Source organism: Hemicordylus capensis, chromosome 6 (genome assembly GCF_027244095.1).
Source record: "Hemicordylus capensis ecotype Gifberg chromosome 6, rHemCap1.1.pri, whole genome shotgun sequence".
Lineage (NCBI taxonomy): Eukaryota > Metazoa > Chordata > Lepidosauria > Squamata > Cordylidae > Hemicordylus > Hemicordylus capensis.
Window position 1 is genome coordinate 104,186,221 of NC_069662.1, and position 19,307 is coordinate 104,205,527.

Below are 19,307 nucleotides of genomic sequence, written 5' to 3' on the forward strand. Positions count from 1 at the left end.
ACACTTCTAGTCAACTCTAGTCTATGAAAACTTTTGCTACAACAAACATTAGTCTTTGAAGCCCACAGTGTTACAGAGCATCAATATAAGCTGGTGTCCGTCACCCCCTTTTTCTGCTCTGCAGCTGTAGTGGGGGAGCAAACTAGATCCTAAACAAGTAGAAAAGAACAATAATTATTCCGCACAATAATTAACTGCTTATTTATCATGCAGAACTGAAAACACTATATTTTAAAATTAATTTTATTTAACATATACCACCCAAAATGTACGTCTCAGTTTACAACAAAGCAAAATAAATGACAATGGAAAAAGTAAAAAAAAAAATGACAACAGAAAAGTTAAAACATTACAACAATTTAAAAACAAGGTTAAAACAAAACAATATTTACTTAAAAGCCTGGGTGAACAAATGCTTCTTTAAAGACGTTTAAAAAGCTGTCAGAGATGGGGAGGCTCTTATTTCAGCAGGGAGCGTGTTCCAAAGCTTTGGGGCAGCAGTAGAGAAGGCCTGTCCCCGAGTAGCCACCAGACAAGCTGGTGGCAACTAGCTCCATTTAAGTGGAGGTACGCTTCACAGAAGTCCAAGTATGAATCCCAAATACTTTCCGGCACTGATGAGAAAGGGAGACTTCAGGCAGAAAATTATCAAAGTTGGTCATGAGGGGTGGTATGCATACAGCAGCAGCTCTATTTCACCATGAACTAAGAAATATGTTATATTTTTGAGTTATAATGAAGGGATTTTACAGTATTTGGCCATGAATAAACTACTTAAAGTGAAACAAGAGGAACACTAGAATACAAAACAATCTGGTTCATTTTCAAGGAAGTATTCACAGTAAGTTGGTCAAAATTCACTTGATAGAATGCCCTTTCTGACTGCAAGCATCAGAAGTCAGGAATGGCAGAGGTACAAAATAAGCTGTCAGGCACAACCTCATATGTAACAGGAGCTATTTCATAGTAGATTTACAGCATTTGCCAACCATGGGAGGAAACATTGAACATTTTTTCCACTCTGAAAAAGTTTATGTGGGTCATCATTCAGTTCTTCCCAGGTGGTTTGAATGCCGTCTGTTTCGAGCTGGCTCACAACAAATGGTGTGAAATTCAGTTTTTGGCATTGGCCCTTAGATGCCAGAAAGGATACATTCTTGCTTTTAAAAAAACCAAGACCTAAGCATTTGGCAGATGATCCACAAGCTGCAAACAAGAAGACAATGCAGTATAGAAATTGCTAGCTGGACAAAGTTTGGACATTTACAGTTTGAACAGAGGAACATGAAAGAAGTTTTAGAAGGGGGGATTCTGGTTGTCAGTCCTTTAAGTGAAAAGGTTTGGGAGCCATTCCGAAGCATATCCTTAAAGATCACCAGGATGCCGTTCCATCTTGCACACACTTGCTCTCTTCTCTCGGCACAATACTTCTCTCACCTTTGGTATACACATCTTGCAGTAGTGGAAGACTCAAACAGAAGCATCTTACAAAAAAGAAAAAAGGATGGAATCAACGTGAGTTGCTATAAACAAGTTAAACACACCCAGTTAGGTCAGCTTTATAAATATTTGAGATATGAAAATAACAGAAATAGGGTTTTCTAACACATCAGGGCAAAGGGGCTCAGACCAGCCAAATATCCTTCAGTCTGTCTGAACTGAAGCTTGTACTGTGAGCTACCACCATCTTGCCAAGTAAATGCAGATACATTCAATTTGTATCAAATATTGAGCCAGACGAGTTACTTTGTCTATTTAACTGCTGCCATAAATAAAATGGAAAAGAAACACCATGAGAAAAATAGGAGACATGGAATAAATTTAAAAGCCTCAAGTGTTTTCAGCTGATACCTGTTAGAGATCGCTCATTAACTTACAGCGCCGGTTCAGACATAATGGGGAACCATGGTTTCCCACAACATGAACAAACCCTGGAGAGCCATGGGCTCTTGTCCCATCCCATAACCTCCTTGGATCCATGGTGGAAGCATGACACCAACATCCTGGCGTCACAGCTCATATGATGCTGGGAACTGTAGTTCAACTCTGGTTAACATGCCAGGGAATGAAATCCACTTCAGACTTTGTTTTTACATCCTGACTTGTTAACCAGAGTTAAACCACAGTTCCTAGATTGCATGAATTACAGAGCTAGGGTTTAAACAAGCCAGAATTCCTGGTTGTATGAGTAAGTAAATGAGAGGAGAAGGGAGAACGCAAACTTATGGTGTTCCAGGGCTTGCTTTCGTAATGGGAAACTATGGTTTCCTCTCAGGTCTGAACTACCCTATAGCGTAAACACAAAATCTGAGCATTAATTCATTTCATCTTTTAACCACTGTGATGCATTTAATGGGTTTTTTTTTTGCAGATAAAATCTCATATCTGGGCTGACCTGGACACCACAATGGATGCAGAAACTATGTGGGGGCATCCATTGACTCCTCTTGAATGGTTAAATTGGATCAGTTTCAGTTTGACTTTTCAGGACAAGCTGCTTGGAGCAGTATGTCTTACCACCTATTCTCTTGATCCTTGCCCAACACAGATATCTGGCAGGGAAGTTCTTGGAGATGCTCTGGTAGATATTATAAATGCATCTCGAGGGACATCAAGATGCCTCCTTGTTCTAAGGAGGCATTTATTAGACCTCTTTTATAGAAGCCTATGTTGGTCCCTTCAGAGTTAAGCAATTTATAAGCTCATCTCCAACCTCCCATGGTTGGGCAAGCTGATTGAGATGGTGGTGGCTTCCACCCTCACTGAAGATAGCTGGAAGTCAAGTCACTTTCAGCTGCATGCCATTCTTTTCTGGCATCCTCCCAACTAGACATCACTAATCGGTCACAGGCACTAAAATTTAATGAGCCTGATTCTGCTTGCAGGATACCAGCTAGAGAATTGAGCTGTACCAGAGTTAAATGTATGGTGTGGACCTAGGCTGGTGCAATGTAATTTATTGGATACTTACCTGTTGACTGAGTGACACATGAGACTTTGTAAGATAGCCATATACTAAGGAAGCACAGAACTGAAGCTATGAAGCCAAAGACCTGTTTAAAAACCAAAACAAAAAGCCATACATTCAGTAATTGATCCAGCTTAAAAATCCCACTTTCTAAATGCTAAAGCTGTATTTAACATTTATCGATCAAGGATTACACTTACTTGTATGCACTGTGTCAACACAAAACCTGTTTAGTACTAATCAGGCATCTAGTTTACTTGCTCTCCTTTTAGGAGCACTCCATCCACTAGATGAAATGTACTCTCCAGTACCAGCTAATTATTGCAGCAAAAAGAATAACAACAACAACAATAATAATAAGCAGTTATGGTTTAGAAAAGTTGAAATCTCCATGACTCTATGTTGTAGCCATTCTAGTATGGAATCTGGCAACAAACTAGAGAAACTTCACATTGTTTAAATGGACCAAGCTTGGTTGGGGTGGGCTGGGGTGAGTAGGGTCTGGCAATATAGGGACACAATCTACTGGGAATTTCTGTTGCATGGATGTGACCCAAATTAAAAATAAAGATTTGCCTGCCTTGTAGCATGAGTTATTTATTCCACAGGTTCCTTTGTCTGCTATCTGCCTACTTTTTGCTTGCAACACATTGTCGTCTGGGTGGTGCAAGATAATGAGCCAGTGCAGTGTAATGGTTAGAGTGGTGGACTGGGACTAGGGAGACCTGAGTTCAAATCCCCATTCAGCCATGAAACTCACTGGGTGACTCTTGGCCAGTCAGGTATTTCTCAGCCTAAGCTACCTCACAGGGTTGTTGTGAGGAGAAACAGAACCATGTACACCATTCTGGGCTTCTTGGAGGAAGAGTGGGATATAGATGGAAAAATGTAAAGTGAGTTGCAGAAGGAGCTAGAGCAGGGATGTGAGGCTCTCCAGATGTTGCTGAACTACAACACCCATCACCCCCAGCCACATTTTATTACAGCTGGGGAAAACAGGAGTTGTAGTTCAGCAACATCTGGAAAGCCACATGTTGCCTACACCTGCGCTAGAGCAGAGATTATCAATGTTGGGCCCCCAGATGTTATTGGACATCAACTCCCATAATCCCCAGCCCCAGTGGCCTTTGCCTAGGGATTATGGGAGTTGAAGTCCAATAACATCTGGAGAGCCAACGTTGAGAATCCCTGCGCTAGAGGGTGCATCTAATTCCACTGAAACATGGCGTGGACTCGATGGTCATAAGATTCCTTAAAAAACAAAGTATTCCTGAAGCGCTAGAAGAACAGAGATTACCTTTAGGCTGTGACATAGCCAGGGTCTGATAGCATAAGGCAGTGAGGTTTAGCTTCCGCTAAAATAAATTAGCAGACAAGTTATACTATGTGTTTAAATGACTAGAGGCAGAGGCACAATGGAGAAAATGTAGTATTAAAATAGACACTACTAACGGGGGAGGACTGGGACAAGAAAAACATCCAAAAGAAAGTCCTATAAGTGGCTTGTTTCATGGTTGTCTCAGTTCCAGACATTACAAAAATGTTTGGAACTGAAGCCCCTGCTTGGACCATAATTCTACCCCAATGTGAAGGAATCTGCCCATTGCCTTCATAAAAACAGGTAAACATCACCCCTTTTCATACCCCCTTCTATATTTCCAGAATGGCTTGGTCTAGAGTTCTGAAATTGGGCAGATGTAGCCCAAAATGGCAGGACTCTATTTTTATTTCCAGAAAATTGGTCAATTCTGTGATTTTTAATGATTTTTCTGTACTGCAGTAAAGCTGCCAGAAAGAGTTATCTCTATCCATAGAGTACTTCACAACTAGTGAAAGTGGAACTAACTCTAACAACTGAATAAACAATTTTAAAACACAAATCCACTATGCTCAAGCTGGTTTGTGATCCAAAAGGTCTGCATGAGAACTGTGAAGCAAGGGGCATGTGTTGTGGCTTTAATTTATTTTTCTTACAAATGAACTATATGTCCAAGTTGGTTGTGTGTTTGAACTGTGGAGCGAGGGACATGTGTTGTGTCCCAGTTAGTTGGTCAAGAAGCTATGTGAATCCATTGGTGTTGTCATAGTCCTGGGCGTGGGGGGCAAATGTACTGTGGCCCAGACCTGCGGGTTTGTGGTGAAATTAAAAATATGTGGAGGATGCTTATTTTTCAGCCCGCCCACCCCGCCACATAAGCTCATAGGTTCAGGGTCCAGAATTACCTAGCTGCACCTCTGCCTAAGATGTGCATTGCATTTCAGTGGCAGGTTATGTGGAAAACGTAGGATGCAGCCTAAGACTAGATCACAACAGGGACAGAAGTTTAGGCAGTAAATTTCTTATACATATCAAAGCATATGTTATCAAAGAGCCTCACCGCTCCAGCTACAAGTCCTGAGAGGTTGTGGCTTTTTGTTGCTACCACAATAGATGCAATGAGAAGCAGGATGGTACCTATCAGGTAATGGAGAAACTCCTGGAGAAAGAAAATACATCCAGTTGAAAAGAGAATTTTATCAAGGGAACATTTCAGTGTGACTCACCTAAAGCAGTCCTGTACTAGCCAATGAATTATTGTGCTTTTTAACCAGTGTGAGAAAGGAAATGAAACCGCCCTATTCATTCTTTCTAACCTAGATCACATTTCCTTGATGAAGAGACAATATTGCAGGTGCTGCTTTGCTGAAACTGATAAGGCGATTACTTACTTTTTTCCAAAGAGCAAGCCCGTTTTCGGAAACACACACACTGTTGGAGCCTTGGATTTTTGCATATCAGATGTACAGTCCATAATGGTCCCGTCAGTTTACATAGCTAACAACCAGTGTGTTCTCTTACAGGTAATATACTTGGCATAGCTGGTGATGCAGGTGTGTCCAGGGAAATATATTTGTCTGTCTCTGGAAGACTTTTTTCATTCCTTGTAGAGTACGCCTGCTTCAACATCCAGCCACTTGCTCAGGAAAGTGTCATCTGAACATGTCCCAGTTCATTCCAATTGCTATCTTAATTCAGTTTCCAGGGCAGAGAATACCCCAAGCACTGCTGATAAACGAATGGATGGGATACACAGGACAGGGTTTTCTCTGTTTTTGTCCCCAGACTCTGGAATGCTCTCCTGTTGGGTCTCTCTGGCTTCTGTGGCTGCTTTTAAAAAACAACTAAGGATTTTATTTGTTCAGGCTTTTGCCCCTTAGAGGTTGCCAGTCTCTCTGTTCCCCTGGTCCAGTATCAGAAACTTACTCAAGAGATTCAGGGCTTAAAGTTTATTTGATGTCTTGGGTAAGTCCTAGACCCTTTAATGGTGCATAAGGGTAGTAGGTTACTTTTGGGGGGTGGACAGAGGGGCTATGGGAATCATTATTTGTGATTCTCACAACAATTTGCAAATTGAAATTTAAAAGGTTTCTTTTTATTCTTATTTATTTTTTAATTTATTTAGTATATTTGTACATCATCTCAAACTCACATCTCCAGGTGGTTTACAATTCTTGTTAAAAACATACAGGGGTCTTGACAATGGCATCTTGATGGGAGGATTTCAGCAGCCGGGCTGCTGATGCCTCCTTCGCCTATTTGGTCCATAATTCTTCAATCAGAATGATTGAAGACCAGAGGGCATGTGGAGCTTGACCTTCTCCTTGTCTAGGAAGATTCCAGGTTTGATAATGCCTGGGAGACGCCTGGACTGCCTTGGAGGACGGATCTGTCCACCTCAAGCCCCAGACTGATTAGGACATGGCACATTCACCATGCTATCTTAAAGACCACCTACCTTTAACTACTTTTTACGCTAAATCTCTGAGCCTATAAGATTCTTTTTTCCCCTCCTTTTCTTATGTATTTTAGACATTTTTTACTTTTTCCTGTGTTTTTCTTTTAAATCCGTTAAAGACTCCCATGGACTCCTTAGAAGGTTACTCCGATGTTCCAGACTTAAGAGGAGAGAGTTAGACTGAAGAGACAAAGAATGTTATCGTTCCTCTGCTTACAATTTTGGATGTATAAAAGTACTGAAGAAAACTGCAGTTTGAATTTTGGTTACTGCTGAAGGTGCCTTAAGTTTCAGATGTTTATGTTGCAGTTTAACCATTTTATTGAAGCAATCATAATTAGCACATAAGAAGATTTAACAACTGCAGCAGTGAAACCCTGATTGGAATGTCTATACAAGATTTACGGTTTATTTACATCTTAATTGGATTTACAACATTTATCAGAGTGGGAGGCTTTTGTCGTCCCCCCTCCCCTTTTGTTTGCTGTAAAGAATAGACTGGACTGTGATTGATGGGCTCAGAAATATTCTGAGTGTTTGCAAGATATCTGAGTTTTTATTTTTTATAAGTTAGCTATTTGAATGCCATACATTGACTTTTTTCTATTTGTCAGACGGGGAAGATTTTGTTGGATGTGTTAAAATTGGATATTTCAGAACTTTAATTAGCCGAGGGAAAGGATTGGATCAAAGTAATTTAAGTTCTGTTTTTTGATTTACTCTGTTATTCCGCTATGAAAATTTTTCAGCTTCTTTATCTTGGAAGGATTTATAGTAAAGAGTCCAGATCTTCCTTTTCCCTCCCTCCCTCCTCCCCCCCCCACCAATGTGGAAGAACATATTTTCTCACCAGATCTTGTTAGCATATGTAGTTTTGGGAACTAAAATCTACGGAGACACATTCATTGTTCTGAACTGGAAGGATCTTTAGCAAAATGTATTGGTTTTCTCAGCGCAGCAATTTATTCTCCCATCAATCCTGTTATAGTTGTGTTTAGTCTTCTATTTCCACGATAGACGGAACTTGTTACAAGATGTTACTACAACTTCTTACCACGAGGGAACAAGATTGTTATACGTTTTCACTAAACTGACTTTATTACAATTAAGATATTTTACTTCTCATATTTGAAATTAAAATTGAATCAATACAAAGAAGATATTAAGACATGAAGAAGATCAGCATGGCCCTTATGAATGGATGGTATCTAAATGTTTGAAATAGTCCTTATTTTGTGCCTTACTAGGTACCTCAGTACCCAAAGTAACTGTAATTTTTATTTTAATAATATTGGCTTTTATTCTAAATAAATAGGATTTAAAAAAAATTTAAACAATTGGAAACATTATAAATCTCCTGTTTGAGCATTTTCAAGTATTTTGAGAAAACTGGAGCTTGAATTAAATACAACTCTTTATAAGATATTAGGGACTTGGTTTATTCTGTTTTTGACAGAAAATCTGGGACATTAAGATTTATAATCTCCTTGAACTTTGAACTTCTTCTAAAAGTATTGTTTGTACTGGATTATGATCCTTAATTTCACAATTTGTAATTGGTTTGGCTTTTTCTTTGGCAATTAATTCTAGGGATTTCTGTTAGGGCTTCTTCAAAGACTGGTCATTGGTTTCCCCGTATACAGTTACGTAAAAATGCATGGAAGAGGGGTTCTGAAGGAGAGGTCTTGCTTAGTTACATAAAGATCGGTGTTATTCCCTGTGATAATAATTACGAGGCTTGGAATAGGGAGACGGAAGTGAGAGGTCTTATCTAGTTATATCCTAAAGATAAATGGTTGAAGTTATAATTATTATCATCATTTGCCTGTTTTGGAGGATAGATATAAATAATTATTTTATCATGACTAATATACTTTATATTAAACAGATCAACTAGTTTTTAAAACTCAAGGAGAACTTTTCATTGAAGGGATTTAATGCAGGAGAATAGGGTTCTATACTAGAGGTTAGATCTTTTTAACAGTTTTCAAAGATTATCACTAGGCAAATAGAAGTTTTTAGTTGTATATTTCTATCCCCCCCCCATTTTTCTATGTTGGTTCGTTTGTTAAACTTTGGCTTGCAACACATCAGCAACGTTAACATTAGTGTGCTTCAACACATTAATGCTGATATTATAATAAACAATTATTGATAATTGATAATAATTGACAATATTAATTATTGTTATTATAATATATTAATAATATTTTTAACTTATATTTTTAAACTTTTTGAGAAAGTCTGTTCCATGGGGGCTTGCTGAGTTTTGTTTTGTTCCGTTTTTTTCCTCCTCTTCCCCCGCCCTTTGTCTTTTTGTCTCCCTCCCTCCCTCTTTCTTTCTTGATTTGAAGTATATGAAAGGTTATGGACTTATTAATACAAGTAAACCTGTAATTCATTTTTTGAAGATTTTCTAGGGAGAAATAACATTAGGGAAGGGTATCTATAAATATATGTATCTTTTTGTTACAAATGGATCCTTTTGATGTTCTTAGAAGTGTTGCTGTCAGTTTCAGTTCCATCTCCACAGAGGCCCTACAGAAGTCTCAGTTCGATCACCAAAGTAGCATTTTTAGTTTTCATATGGTTGCTCCTTTTTGGTTCAGCTTTGGAAATAGGTAACCGTCCAATCAGTAACATACATTAAAGCTCTGAACATGTTTTGTTTACAGGAAATCTAACCAGAATATAGAAAATTGTTGGTGTAATTTGAAATAATATTCAAAATAACTGTAACATGTTTATTTTAGTAATATTGGTCTTTATTTTTAAATAATTTGATCTCTTTTCTCTCTCTCTCCTACTTATAGTCAAATTACCATTTTCTCCAAGACAAGATTATTATTTAGGTATTAGTTGACTGACAGGTCGGGTGGGAGTTGCTCAATTACTATTTTCTCTTTTTCTTACAATTTTCTTCTTTATATCAACTGGGGTGTGTTAGAAAGTTATTGATGGGCAAGATCTAGCTTATTTTTGCATTTGTTCTGTATGTAAACAATTAACTATGATAAGTATGAATGAATGTAGCACATACATGGGTATGAATATGTGTGATATGCCATATTATGTGTTATTGGACAAGTTGGTGGCTCAGAGTTGTAACCTTTTTCATATTTTTCTATATAATAAAAAGCATTTTTTAAAAAAAAAACATACAGGGGTGTACCTGCTGCCAGTTCTGGGTTCTCTCTGCTTTCCAAACCCCTTCTTTGTATTTTGCAACTCAGTCACCTCCAGATTTACCTGCAGTGGGATTAGCATAAAGTATTTCCTGCAGTCTGGAGTTAGGAAATCTTTATTCCTTCTTGTCTAGTGTAAAGAAAAAGATCAGATGCCTTGGGGGTTGTGCATGTAACTCTGCTAACACTAATGTTGCCGATAATTGCCAAGACTTTGGAAACTTAGAAGTCAGAAGGTGCACAACCACCCACACATATCTGGAGGCTGCACAGATCTTGCCCTGGCAATGAAACTTGGTAAAATTGAGAATGTATGAACCCTTAAAAGTCTTACTAGATATCAACACATATGCTGGTAACCTCTAGGCTTGACTACTGTAATGCACTCTACGTGGGGCTGCCTTTGTACATAGTTCAGAAACTACAATTGGTTCAGAATGCGGCAGCCAGGTTGGTCTCTGGGTTTACCCGAAGGGATCATATAACACTGATTCTAAAAGAACTGCCCTGGCTGCCAATATGTTTCAGAATGAAAACAAAGTATTGGTTATTACCTATAAAGCCCTCAACGGCTTAGGCCCAGGATACTTAAGAGAGAGCCTTCTCTGTCATGAACCCTGTCACCTATTAAGATCATCTGGAGAGGTCCGGTTACGGTTGCCACCAACTTGTCTGGTGGCAACTCAGTACTGCACCTTCTCTGTGGCTGCCCCTGGGCTTTGGAACGTGCTCCCTGCTGAAATAAGAGCATCTCCTCTGTTTGTTTTTAGGAGGACCCTGAAAACATACCTATTTTCCCAGGCATTTAACTGAACGATAATTTTTAAAATTTTAATGTGCTTTATCTATTATGATTTTTATCTTTTTATGAATTTTAAATGTTTATATTTTGGATTATGTTTAATTTTGTATGCCACCTTGAGGTTTTATATCAGGCAGCATATACATTCAATAAACAAACACACACCAGTGGGATGTGTTTTTGCTATCTAGTTCAAAAATACTGAACTATTGTTCTTCACTTGAGAACAATATTTTAGCTCTAAAACATTTGCAATATTACACTTTCATTAACCCCTTCAAGGGCAAAAATGGAACAGAACAGTGCAACAGCCCAGGCTATTGCACTTTTATTAAACCCGCCACAGTCAGAACGGTGTGGAAAAACCCAGAACAGTCCCCTATCAGTCAAACTGCATCCCAAAAGCAGAGGTATGTGCTGCAGACACCAGAGAACAATATTGTAGCACTGAAATAATTGCGATATTACAGTTTTATGACCCCTTCCATGCCAAAAATGGTCTGCAATGGTGCAACTGCCTGAAATCCCCAAACTGTCAGGCTGCATCTCAAAAAGAGTGGAATTGGCTGCAGACATTGAAGAATATTGTAGTACCAAAACATTCCCAGTCTTCACTTCTATGAATTCCTTCAGTGTCAAAAATGGACTGGAACAGCAGAATTGACTGAATCAACCGCCCCCAAACTGTCAGACTGCATCCCAAAAACAGAGCAGTGGGCTGCAGACACAAGAGAAGAATACTGGAATACCACAATCTTCCCAATCTTGCACTTTTATGAAGTCCTTCAGTCAAGTGTATAAGGAGCACACTGGCAGCCGTGGGACAAGGTCCTGCCAGCAGCAACCTTCTTCACTGAATTCTGCATGCACGTTAGTACGTGCACCCTAGCCATGCCCCTTGCATCCACATCAAATGCAGGGATGGGGCTATTCAGCCCTTTTACAGTCAGCCATTCATTGAATCACTGACTGGGAGCTATATATTTTTCTCTGTGAGGCAGAGAAAGCAGCTCCCAGTCAGCGATTCTACAAACAGGGTCAAGAACAGGAGGCTGCCCTGGACAGCTGGCTGGGGTGGGCAAACTCAACAACGGGGCCAAAAGGCCCTGTCTGGGCACTGACCATGCCTCCTGTGTCCAATGTGGATACAGGAGGAGAAGCCACCAGGGATCCTTTCCAGACAGCGTTTCACTGAAATGAAGAGACACAGGGGAAAGAGAGTTTCGATGAGACGCTGGCTGGAATTGAGAGGCATGGCCCTCGTGCTCCCAGCTGATGAACTTGCTAGCTGAGTGCAGGAGGATTGGGAGCAGGGAGGTGCCCCAGGTGGCTCCCCCAGAACCTGGTGGCCCATGGACAATCATCCCCCACTGCCCCATTGTCCCCACACCTCCCAGCCTTCAGTGCCAAAAACAGACCGGACCAGCGTAATGGCCTGAAAACAGCCTGGACTAGTCCCCAAACTGTCAAGCTGCATCTCCAAAACAGTGGAATGAGTTGCAGACTCTGGAGAAGAATATTGTAGCACTGAAATATATATATAATTTTGAATTTTTTAAATTCTTTATTAAAACAAATTTACAATGCTAAACCAATATTGATCCAAACATAAACAGCAAAACGTAATACAACAAACCACAATCCTCCAATCCATCCACACTCTAATATCGTCCATGGTAGGAATACAACCATAATTAGTGTAAAGAATAAAATCTGACCAAATTAAATAAAAAGAATTTTGTATTCTGGTTTGCACGGGACCAAATAATATGGGTTAGCTTTTCTGAGATCGCGATATGCCTTTGGTTCTTTTACCTAATGTCCATCAACAAGGCTTGGTTTTTCCAATGGTTGGCTATAGCTAACCTGGCAGCAGTTACTATAAATAAAATTAATTTTTTGGATTTCACATCTATATTGACCCTAGAAAACACATAATAGACATAATCCTATTTCTGATTTGTAATCTGGCACATCTCCTTGAATACCTCTGTCCAAAAGAATAAGGCCCTAGGACAGGTCTACCAGAGATGAAAATAGGTTCCCTTCATCCCGCAACCACTCCAGCAAAGCAGAGAGCAGTCTTTTTGGATGTATGCTATTTTAACTGGGGTCAGGTACCATCTATGGAAAACCTTGAGAAAGTTCTCTTTAATTTGGGCAGAAGAGGAAATAACTGGCTTCAATTTCCATATGTTCATCCACTCCTGCTCTTTGATTTCCTGTTGGAAATCATTTTCCCAAGACATCTTAGGCAGTGGGTTAAATGTGTGGTTTATAATGAAATCATATCATGTTGAAACCACACCTTTGAGGGAGTCCAGGGCTTCCCAAACCATACTTCATTAGCTGCCTATTAGCTTGTGCTGTTATTTCTGGGGTGGGTATAATGGATCTGCAGTGTAAAAGATGTATCCATGTACAGTGCAAATGACCCAACAATTCCCCTCTAGCTTCTAGGTCAATAGGATTTCTCCACTGGTAAAAGTTACATAATCTGGCAACTTCCAGATCAGCAACTTCCATCAGTTGAGGAGATGTGAACAATCCATCAAATGGCAAAAAATTGGAATGAGAGGGGAATATGGGGACGCTAAACTCTTATGCCATTTTGCCCAACTCTTGAAAGTGGCACTCAGAAAAGGACTGCTTTAAACTTAATAATCCAATCTGGTATTAGAGGCATACTTTTAACTCTGTAAGAGTATTGATCAGAAACTTGCATCTTAGCCCAAGAATTAATTTCAACATTAGTCAACATCCATAAGATGTTTTGGAGGGGAAAAGCCTCATAACAGACAGATAGGTATGGAATTCCTATTCCACCATTAGCTATTTTTGTGTAAAGAACACTATATCTAAGTCATGCTTTTTTGTTAGCATGAATAAAAGAGAAAAAAATTCTTTGCCATCTATGCAGGGTGCTAGCAGATATTGTAACTGGTAAGATTTGAAACAAGAACAATAATTTGCATAGTAGATGCATTTTAAATGCTGCTACTAGCCCCATCCAGGAGAGGTTAATCCCTTTCCACTTCTGAATTTTATTTTTAATATATTTTTAATACTGGAGTGAAGTTCAAATGTTTAAGATTTGTGAGATTCTTGGAAATGTGCACTCCCAAGAATCGAATATTGTTTAGAGACTTTGATAATACCCAAGGATTTAATTAGGCCCTTTTGAGACTTCGTGCTGATCCCAGGACACAAGATTTCTGATTTAGAAAGATTTTTAATCCTGCTACTTTTTCAAAATTAAACAACTCACCCTATATAGATGAGGTAGCCTGTAAGGGATCTGATAATATTAAGGCAACATTGTCGGCATATGTTCAATACTATCAATAGTCAGTCCTTTAATCGGCTGGTTAATGGCTCTATGGCGAGTACAAATAGAAAAGGGGGAAGGGGACATCCCTGTTTTGTGCCCCTGTTAATACTGACTATTTCAGAATCTAAGTGACAGTGACATAAGTTTCACTATATAGTTGTCTGATGATATTGGTGAATCCTGTTCCCATTTTAAGATGATCTATTAACTTAATCAAAAAAGACCATGACAGCTGGTCAAAAGCCTTGAACATGTCTAGGGTAAGTATGGCTGAAGGAATGTTAATCCTTTTACTAAAATATATACAGTACATTATGCAACAAACGGGATCTGCAATCAGCCTTCCTTTTATAAAACCAGACTGGTCTGGAAGAGCATCTAGGTCCCAAGTTCCCTCCCTGGCTTCTCCAAGATAGGGTTGAGAGAGATTCCTGCCTGCAACCTTGGAGAAGCCGCTGCCAATCTATAAAGACAATACTGAGCTAAATAGACCAATGGTGTGACTTAGTATATGGCAGCTTCCTATGTTCCTATATACTGGGCTATAAATTTGTTTAATCTTTTTTCTAAGCAGGATGTAAAGATCTTGATTGAGCACTAAAATATTTCCACTTGCCCTTTTATGAACCCTTTGAGTGCCAAAAATAGACTTAAACAGTGGAACAGCCAGAAACAGCACCCAACAGTCTTTCAACCCATTTCTTGATTCTATGATTATGTTTATTTATTTACTTTCAATTTATATACCGCTTTTCATTAAAATAATCTCAAAGTGGTTTACAATATAATTAAAACAATGAATGATTAAAATACAAAGGTACAAATAGATGATCTCAAAAACTACAAAAGTACAGATAATACAAATATAAAAAAATCTTTATTTAAAAATTTAATAACCCATTAAAAATAATACATAAAACAAAACAGCAGCAGTAAAAACAATACTTTCATTCAGAAGCCTGGGTGAAGAGCTACATCTTAAAATTTTCCCTAAAAACTGTCAGGGAGACTGAGGAGCAGATCCCAGCAAAGAGAGAATTCCAAAGACTGGGGACAAGAAGGCCCTGTCCCATGTGCTTGAGAACTGAGCCTCTCTCACCATCGGCGGCAAGCAGAGCAGAACCCAGTCTGATGATCTTTTCACGTGGGCAGAAACCCTTGGGAGCAGGCAGTCCTTCAGATATCCAAGGCCCAAACCATTAAGGGTTTTAAAGGTCAAAACCAGCACCTTGAATTGGACCCGGAAACAAACTGGTAGCAAGTGCAGCTCTTTCAGGATGGGTGTAATATAATCCCAACGGGCAGCTCCAGATACAATCCTCATTGCCGGATTTTGCACTAGTTGCAGTTTCCGAATATTTTTCAAGGGCAGCCTCATGTAAAGCGCTACAGGAATCAAGCCCTGATGTGACTAGGGATGTGCACAGAACTAGCGGGGAGTGGTTCAAAGGTGGGGGGCATACCTTTAAGGGCAAGGGAGGGTGCCCTTACCCCTTCCGCTACATTTTAGTGCTCAATTTTAAAAGTCCCTAGTGGGGGCAGCAGCGTACCTCCTTGTCTTCCTCGGCTGGAAGTTAATGGAATATGCAGTGTGCGTGTGCACGCTGGGCGTATGCACTCACACGTGATGCTCTTTCGCACATTGGGTGCATGCGCAATTGAGCATGGTGTGAGTGCACACGCACCTGATGTGCACATGCGTGATGGGTACTTCTGTTAACTTCCGGCCGAGGACGACACAGGGATGGCAGGGAAGTACGCTTCCACCCTAACAGGGAGAGGGGTAAGGTCTCCCTCCCCCATCCTTAAAGTTATGCTTCGAACTGACAGAACCCTGGCTGATCAAACTGGTTTGGAGGCCCATAAAGGGCCTCCAAACCGGTTCTTTGCACATCCCTTGATGTGACTAGGGCGTGGGTAACTGTGGCCAGATCTGCCTTCTTGAGAAAGACGCAGCCGACACACTAGCGGAAGCTGGGCAAAAGCATCTCTGGCCACCGCCTCCACCTGAGCTTCCAAAAGCAGAGCCAAGCCCAGTAGTACTCCCAAGCTGCACACTTGCTCTTTCAAGGGGAGTGCAACCCCATCCAGAACCGGTCAGATCCCTTCTTATGTTATTATTATTATTATTATTATTATTATTTCAATTTCTATACCGCCCTTCCAAAAATGGCTCAGGGCGGTTTACACAGAGATTAAATAAATAAGATGGCTCCCTGTCCCCAAAGGGCTCACATTCTAAAACGAAACATAAGACACACACCAGCAACAGTCACTGGAGGTAGTACTGTGCTGGGGGTGGATAGGGCCAGTTACTCTCCCCCTGCTAAATAAAGAGAATCACTATGGTAAAAGGTGCCTCTTTGCCCAGTTAGCAGGGGTTCTATGTTGAGCGCTATATACTTTTATGAGATATGGCTCTATTTATGAATAAGAGATACATGCTCCGATACATTTCAAAGATCTTTCATTGTTCCAAAGATATAACATATTAGTATCTGAAGCCACATTCTTTTGAAAATATGATCCAAGGAATATATAGAACTAGCCAACTCCGCACAGAGCATCTGTGCGCTCTTTGGGGCTGGCGGTTACTTCATCTTCCCTACCTTCTGCCCCAGTCTTCGCTTCCAGGCCCATCCGCCTCTCTTCCCTATGGCCACGTCTGCCCCCCACTTTCTTTCTCCCATCCTGGGCCTTGCCTTGGCAGTAGAAGGTCCTTGATCTTGATGGGAAACTGTGCAATAAACCAAAGAAGGATACAATGATCCTTTGCCAAGGTGTATAACAGGACTGGTATCATCTGTCATGAGATACAAATGTCCAAAGTGTTGTGACTGACATTAGTGACAAAGTGGGGGTGCGGGGAATCAAAGAAGGTTATACTCTTTTCTTTTACACAGCCTCCATTATGATGGAACTTATTAGGGATGCTAACAGAGAAGAATTAGAAATGTTTTATTTTTAGTAATGCTAAGATTTTTTTTCAGCACAAAACAGTAGTTGCTGATATTGCCATCTATATATATAATTCTCCTGGGTGTGCCTTAGAATGTGCGTCCCAGCGCCCAGCTGATTGGCAGGACGGGAGACGCGCCTGATTGGCTGAGGCACACCCAGGAGGATTGGTCGCCACTAATAAATGTGTAATATTGGAAATATTTCAGTGCTAAAATATTGTTCTCCAGTGTCTTGAACACATCCCCCTGGTTTTGGGATCCAGTTTAATTTTTAAGGGGTTGTTCTGGCCTGTTCCGCACTGTTCCGGCTTTCACCCAGACCTCCTGGTTACTGGCACCCATGCACTGGTTCTCCACGAGATATCAACAAAGCACTTCCCGTCCAGTTGCAATTCCCATCCTCCAATAAAAAAGCCCCCTATTAGCCTATAAAAACATAGGAAGCTGCCTTATACTGAGTCAAACCAGTGGTCCATCTAGCTCAGTATTGTCTACCCAGGCTAGCAGTGGCTTCTCCAAGGCTGGAGGTAAAAGTCTCTCTCAGCCATATCTGGAGATGCCAGGGTGGGAACTTGAACCTTCTGTATGCATATGCTCTTCCCAGAGCATCCCAGTCTCCTAAGGGGAACATCTTACAGTGCTCACATGTAACCTAGGTGATTTTGGTGCCGGGACCAGCCCTTTGCCAAGGCCCCCAGAAACTTACTTTTGGGGGCCTCCTGAGGTGAACCTACATGGTTTGCTTTTTAAAAAGAAATCAAAGCCGCCACACGGCTGAGGGGTGGTTGCCGGGGACGGGGGTTGGCTGAGCAGTCGACCTCCTCCTCCCCACCTGGCGGCAGTGCCAGCAGCAGCGGTGGGGGGAACAACCACTGGGCATGTCCTTTTGGCCCAGCAGCTGTAATGAACTGCGAGGTGCACCTGCACAGTTCAGAGGAAGATCGTTGTAAGCCTGTGATGTCACAGGCTTGCAACAATCTTTCTCTAAACTGCACAGGCACACCTCGCAGTTCACTACAGCCGCAGGGCCGAGAGGACGTGCCCAGCAGTTGCTCCCTCCGCTGCTGGGGGTGGGAAGGAGGAGGTCAGCTGCTCAGCCAACCCCACCCCCGCAACCACCCCTCAGCCACGTGGCAGCTTTTTTTAAAAAAACCACCACATAGAATCACCATGGGCAGTTGTGGGGTGGCTCTAGGAGCCCCCCTAGACATTTGGAGCCCCCCTCCCAGACCTTGGAGGCCACGGACTGGGGCCCCTATGTCTGGGGGTTAGAGTGCCTCTGCATATAATATCCCATTCAAATGCAAACCAGGGTGGACCCAGCTTAGCAAAGGCAGCAATTCATGCTTGCTACCACAAGACCAGCCCTCCTCCATAGGCGCCTGGTGGGAAGAAGGACTGACAGAAGAAATATAAGCGCAGTATTCTCCAGCCCCTGAGAAGCTAGTTATTCAAGCAATAATTCAAGAGTGCTAGACCCCACAAAACCATACAACTCACCCAGGGGCGTAATGAGGCTGGAGTGAGCCCAGAGACAAAATTTTAAAATGGGCCCCTCGCTGATGCACGCACGCACGCACAAACACACACACACTCACTCTCTCTCTCTCTCTCTTCACATGTGACTTGCCTCTGGGTGGGCCCTCGAGGCATGGGGCCCCCCAGGCAGCCGCCTCCCCTTGCCTAATGGTAGTTACACCCCTGAACTCACCATGTGATCTTGGACTAGTCATTATCTCTCACAGCCAAACCTACTTTCAGGGCTGTTACGAGGATAAAGTGGAGATGGCACCACAAATGCCACCTTGAGCTCCTTGAGAGAAGAGCAGGATATAAATGTAATATTTATACTGGGAGGGTGGGCCCTTCCTAAAAAGAAAAAAAGCTCAGGAAGTTCAAATCTGAAGGACCAATTCAGAGGATTGGGTGGGAACTACACACTCAGCCACCTACTGGAGAGGAGAAAGCTTTGCTCTGCTAGTTGGTCTGTCCCAGGAGGGCCCTGAGGAAGCAGCAGGCTGACAGGTGCTGAGGATCTGGGAAGGTCTGTAAGTATTGTTAGGACCAAGTCAGTTAGACACATTAGGGAAGTTCTTTTTGTTAACTGATTGCTTGGAATCTGCATTGCCAGGTTAATGTAAACACTCTCTTCCAATCTGTTTTGTGAAAAGACAATTATTCTTATTGCATACCTTTTTCTTTTAATCTGACAATAAATCCTTGTTGCAGAAGTGTGCTACTCTTCAATTTGGGTCTGCCTTAGTCATATGCCTTTGGAGGTCTAG

At 41.2% G+C, this 19,307-nt stretch overlaps 1 protein-coding gene and 1 pseudogene across 1 annotated transcript in view; one reads left to right on the forward strand and one right to left on the reverse strand.

The window, feature by feature from the left end:
• Positions 1-227: 227 nt before the first annotated feature.
• CMTM7 (CKLF like MARVEL transmembrane domain containing 7) overlaps positions 228-19,307 on the reverse strand; it is a 29,656-nt gene continuing 10,576 nt past the window's right edge. Inside the window, exons 3-5 of the mRNA XM_053258820.1 lie at positions 5,347-5,445; positions 2,972-3,053; positions 228-1,484 (exon numbers count right to left, since the gene is read on the reverse strand). Coding sequence (XP_053114795.1) covers positions 1,471-1,484; positions 2,972-3,053; positions 5,347-5,445 — 195 coding nt within the window. The 3' untranslated portion in view covers positions 228-1,470. The remainder of the gene's footprint in view (positions 1,485-2,971; positions 3,054-5,346; positions 5,446-19,307) is intronic.
• On the forward strand, positions 7,854-7,980 carry LOC128332239 (uncharacterized; annotated as a pseudogene).